Source organism: Vespa mandarinia, chromosome 6 (genome assembly GCF_050613455.1).
Source record: "Vespa mandarinia isolate Hongniang chromosome 6, ASM5061345v1, whole genome shotgun sequence".
NCBI lineage: Eukaryota > Metazoa > Arthropoda > Insecta > Hymenoptera > Vespidae > Vespa > Vespa mandarinia.
The window spans coordinates 222,606-228,467 of NC_140815.1; the positions used below are offsets into that span (position 1 = coordinate 222,606).

A 5,862-nucleotide genomic window follows, 5' to 3' on the forward strand; every position below is an offset into this window, starting at 1 on the left:
GGTGGAACATCGCAAAAATGGATCGAGGAAGTCTACCTTCATTCATAGATAAAGGTTGGAAATCGTATCAAATTGCTTCCACGAGTCTATCGCCAACTGCACAAACCAGGATGATTACTGCAGCATCTATGCAGCTCATCTAAAAGGCTTGCGCGATAGCGGTGACAAAGTAGAGGACGAAACAGCAGAGGCATCCTGCATATTGGTGGACAAACGAGACCGCATATCTTCGCAAGAAGTGCATAAGGCTTAGCAGTTTAGCACAGCGAGAGAAGAGACGCGATCGCGACGCTGCCACCTTGGCCGCAAAGGATCAAGCGGCCAAGAAATTACTGAAGAGGACCATCAAGGCCTGCCAAAGACAGTGCTGGAAGGAGCTGGGCCTAGATATCAACCAGAACCCATGGAGATTAGGGTACTAGATCGTCACTCGAAAGCTGGCGACTAACACACAAGGAAATCCTCAGGACGCGAGGACTGTGGAGAACATCATTCATAACCAATTCCCCTCACAGCCGATGAGAGAGATTGGCCCGGCTGCGTCTGACAGTCCCAAAGGGTCACTGTTTACGGAGGATGAGATGTTCTGCATCTTTCATGCAGAACAAGAGAGCACCAGGACCAGACGGGCTTCCATCGGAAGTAATGGAAATCGTCGCGCAGATTCACCTTGAGCTCTTGCTAAACATAACATGTGCCTCAGGGAGAGCATTTTCCCCGCCCCGTGGAAGAAAGCGAGACATGAGTTCATAAGCAAGGGCAAGGTTCCAGCAGATGCCGCTTCGTCATACAGGCCTATATGTATGATTGATACGGCTGGCAAGCTCCTGGAGAAACTGCTTCGGCCACAGCTGCACGTGGCCGTGAAGGCAGCGGGCGATCTTGCTGCCCGCAAATATGGATTTCGAACCGGCTTCTCCACCATCCACGCAGTTCAGGAGGTTCTCACCGCCGCTTAAATGACGGAACGCGAGAATCTTTAACTCACGTTGCGTCTGCTGGCTACCTTAGACGCGAGAAATGCTTTCAACTCCGTCAGGTGGGACTTGGCAACGGAAGCGCTCGAACTTAATTTCACTGTCCTGGAGTACTTACTCCGAATACTCGAGGACTACCTGAACAAGCGCTTCCTAGAATACAATACAGGCGATGGTTCGAGATGCTTGGAGTTGACATTAGGGACAGCCCAGGGCTCCTTACTGGGACCGGATATTTGGGATATTTTCTACGACGGTATCCTACGTATGGCAGTCACTGAGGATGCTTTCTTGGAGGGGTACGCAGTTGACATTGCGGTTGTCATTACCGCAAGAGAGACGGAGGAGGCACAGCTGCTGTTCAACCGGGTAATGCGAAGGGTCATCTCCTTTATGGAGAACGACGGGCTGTCACTAGCAACCCAGAAGACTGAGATCGTGCTACTGACGAAGAAGCGCATCAGCACCTTGCCCAGTATAACTGTAAGAGACACGATAGGTAAAATACCTAGGAGTAATGCTCGACAGCAAGCTTAATTTTGGAGAGCATATAATTAGGGCAGCTGGCAGACGAGACAATAAAAGTAATAGCCTCTCATCTCAAACCGCAACGGTCCCCGACCGTACATAAGGCGATTACTGATGCGCGCTGCCGATGAAGTGATACTGTATGGCGCGGAAGTCTGTGCCGAGTCGCTGCCACACATGAAATATCACAGAAGCATAGTCGCAGTGCAGATGAAGGGCGCTCTCCGAATCGCGTGCTCCAACTTCACGGTCTCGGAGCCCGCAGTGCTAGTGATCGCGGGGATAATCCCGATTGATCTACTAGCTAAGGAGAGACAGTTCGTCCACCAGCAGAAGCCCGTTTTGGGGAAAGAGAAGGCATCAAGGCTGGCCAAGTCTAGCAGCATCGAGGACTGGCAAAGCAGATGGGAACAGGAACATAGGGCCAGATGGACTGCCCGACTCATCAGTCGACTAGACATGTGGCTAAACCGGGAGGCGGGAAAGGTCGACTTCTACCTCACTCAATTTTTGACAGGGCATGGTCTGTTCTGCTCCTACCTTGCAAAAATGAGGAAGGTAGCAGACGGCAACTGTCCCTATGGCGACTCGACCGTCGACGACGCCCACCATACATTCTTCAAATGTGTTAGGTGGAGCGTCGAACGACTCGCCTTGGAGCAAGACCTCGGGGACATTTCGCCAGTCAACGTTGTCGAGAAAATGCTCCGAGATCAGGAAGAGTTGAACAAGGTGGACTGATACGTCAGGGCCATCTTACGCTGAAAGAAGAAATAGATGGGCGGCCCATTGACGCCCCTCCAATATTGCTCCAGGTTCCTGTCATAGGGAGTAGAACCATAGGAAAAGCCCCGTTAAGGGACCTGATGCAGTGGCGCCATACCGAAGGAATGCCACATGGCTGTGCCGGAATGGATTCACTATGCCACTAGGATGGATATTAGTTTAGTCGGTAGTGCATATTTCAACGGTGAGCCCGATACTCCAGGGACTTTAATGGGGGACCCAAATGGTGAAGGGTTCCTCTGACGGACGAGGTCCATGGATTAGTGCGTAAAGATTGGCATTCTCAGACTATCAAAAGAAAAATATTATTATCGTTATAATCGTTTTTTTTTATTATTATGGTTATTAAAATTATTATTATTATTATCGTTATTATTGTTATTATCGTTATTATCGTTATTATCGTTATTATAGTTATTATTGTTATTATCCTTATTTTCGTTATTATCGTTACTATTATTATCATTATTATTATCGTTATTAACGCTATTAAGGTTATTATTATCGTTATTATCATTGTTATCTTTTTATAAATGTTATTATTATAATCGTTAATATATTTATAACCGTCATTAGCATTATTTTTCTTATTATCGCTATTATTGTTATTATCGTTATTATCGTTTTTTTCGATATTATTATCAATATTATCGATACTATTATAATTATCATTATTATTTTCGTTATTAACGTTATTATGGTTATTATCGTTATGATCGTTATTATCGTTATTATAGGTATTATCTTTATAATTGTTAATATAATTATTATCGTTATTACCGTTATTTATAAGATTATCGGTATTATTATTATTATTATTATTATTATAATCGTTATTATCATTATTATTGTTATTATTCCTTATAATTGTTGTTATAATTGTTATTATTCCTTATAATTACTATTATTATTCTTAACGTTATTATCTTTGTTATCGTCGTTCTCGTTATTATTATTAATATTATTATCAATACAATCCTTATTATCGTTGTTATTTCTATTATCGTAATTATCGCCATAATCGGTATTATCGTTATTATCGATATTATTGTCATTATTACTATTACTATTACTATCGACATTGCTATTATTATTATCGTTGTATCCTTTTTATTATTACTATCGTTATTATTATTATTATTATCGTCATTATCGATATTATCGCCATTACGTTATTATTATTATTATCATCATTATTGATATTATCGATATTGCTGTTATTATAGATATTATCGTTATTATTATTATTATTATTATTATTATTATCCTTATTATCGTTATTATTATTATTATCGTTTTTTACATTATAATCGTTATTATCTATATTATCGTTAAAATCGTTATTTTTATTATTATCGTTATTATTATTATTATCATTATTGTTATTATCGTTATTATGGTTACAATTTTTATGATATTTATTATCGTTATTATCGTTATTATTATCATTATCATTATAACTATCGTTCAATAGTTATTATGTTTACTATCGTTATTGTCGATATTATCGTTATTACAGGTATCATCGTTATAATCGTTAATATTGTTATTATAATTATTACCATTATTATTATTATTATTATTGTTTTTATTAGTGTTATTATTATTATTAGTATTATTGTTATTATTATTATTATTATTTTTTGTTTTTTTTTTATTAGAGTTATTATCGTTTTTATCGATATTATCGTTACAATCGTTATTATCGTTATTATTGTTATAATTATTATTACTATTATTATAATTATTATCGATATTCTTATCATTATATATATACTCCCAAGTCTGACAGTCGCCTTGGTGCAAGAGGCACTCGAAACAGTTTCCCCCGTTTAGTCGAAATTTTTCCATATGCGATAGTCACATTGGTCTGAAATGCACTCGCGTATCATTCCCTCGGCTAGTCGGAATATTTCTAATTCGGACAGTCGCATAAATTCTTGAGACACTCGCATGACTTTCCCTCGAGTAGTCGGAATATTCATAGTCCGACATTCGCATTTCTTCGAGAGGAACTTGCATAACTTTCCCTCGAGTAGTCAGAACATTTCGAAGTCTGAAAGTCGCATTGTGTCGACAGGCACTCTATTTCCTTTCCCTTGACTAGTCGGAATATTTGCAAAGGCCGGTAGACGAATTGATTCACAAGTCACTCGCATGACTTTACCTTGACAAGACGGAACATTTACATGTTAGACAGTCGCATTGGGTTACAAGTCACTCCCATAACTTTCCCACGTCTTGGCGGAATATTTTCAAGTCCGACATTGGCATGAGTTCCAGATACAATTGCATATCTTTCCCTCGTGTAGTCGAAATATTTCTCGGTCCGACATTAGCATTGGTTCGAAATGGAATTGCATAACTTTTCGTTGTCTTGTCGGAATATTTCCAAGTCCGACATTAGCATTGGTTCGAAATGGAATTGCATAACTTTTCGTTCTCTTGTCGGAATATTTCCAAGTCCGACAGTAGCACTAGTTCACAAGTCACTCGCATAAGCTTCCCCCAATTAGACATAATATTGCTAAGACCGACATTCGCATTGTTTCTAGAGGCACTCTCTTAACTTTCCGTCGACTAGTCCGAAAATTTCCAAGTCCGACAGTCGCATTGTTTCACAAATCACTCGCATAACGATCCCTCGAATAGATGGTATATTGCTACGTCTGACCGTTGCATTGGTTCGAAAAGCACTCTCATAATTTTTCATCGATTAGTCGAATATTTGTAGGTCTGACAGACTCATTGGATCGCAAAGCACTATCATAACATTCCCTAGGCTAGTCGGAATATTTCTATGTTCATCAGTCGCATTGGTTTGAGAGGATATCTCATAAGATTTCCTGGTCAAGTTGGAATGTTTGTTGATCTGAAAGTAGTATTTTTAGAGAGGTACTCGCAAAACATTTCCTCGAATATTCGGAATATTTCTATGTCCGATAATCGAATCAGTTCGAGAAGCAATCACATAACTTTCCCTCGATTAGTCGGTATATTTCCAATTCCGCCGGTCCCATAAGTTCACAACTTACACTCATAGATTTTTCTCGGTCAGTAGAAATACTGCTAAGATCAAGAGTCGCATTGTTTCACTAGACACTCGAATAACATTCCCTCGACTAGGCAGAATATTTCCTAGTCCGACATTCTGCTTGGTTCAAAAGTCACTCGTACAACTTTTGCTAGACTAGTCAGAATATTTCCAGACCTACAGTTTCATTGGTTCACAAGTCACTTGAGTAACTTTTCCTGGTATAATCGGAATAGTTCTATGTCCGACAGTTCCATTGGTTCGAGAAGTACTCGTATAACTTTACATCAACTAGTTCGAATATTTTAGATCTTACACTCGCATTGTTTCTTGGTTTACACTCATAACTTTCCTTTGCCTAGTCAGAATATATCCAATTCCGACTGTCACAATAGTATACAATTCAGTTGTATAAAATTCCCTCGACAAGTAGGAATATTTTCAAGTCCGACAGTATCATTGCTTGACACGTCACTCGCATAACTTTCCTTGTCTAGTCAGAATATTTCTAGGACCAACAGTGGCATCGTTTCGAAA

General features: G+C 39.5%; 1 protein-coding gene across 1 annotated transcript; it reads left to right on the forward strand.

The window, feature by feature from the left end:
• The first annotated feature begins 1,619 nt into the window (after positions 1-1,619).
• On the forward strand, positions 1,620-2,246 carry LOC146872913 (uncharacterized). The gene has a single exon (XM_085657609.1). The coding sequence runs from the start codon at positions 1,620-1,622 to the stop codon at positions 2,244-2,246; it is 627 nt and encodes a 208-aa protein (XP_085513735.1).
• Positions 2,247-5,862: the final 3,616 nt, after the last annotated feature.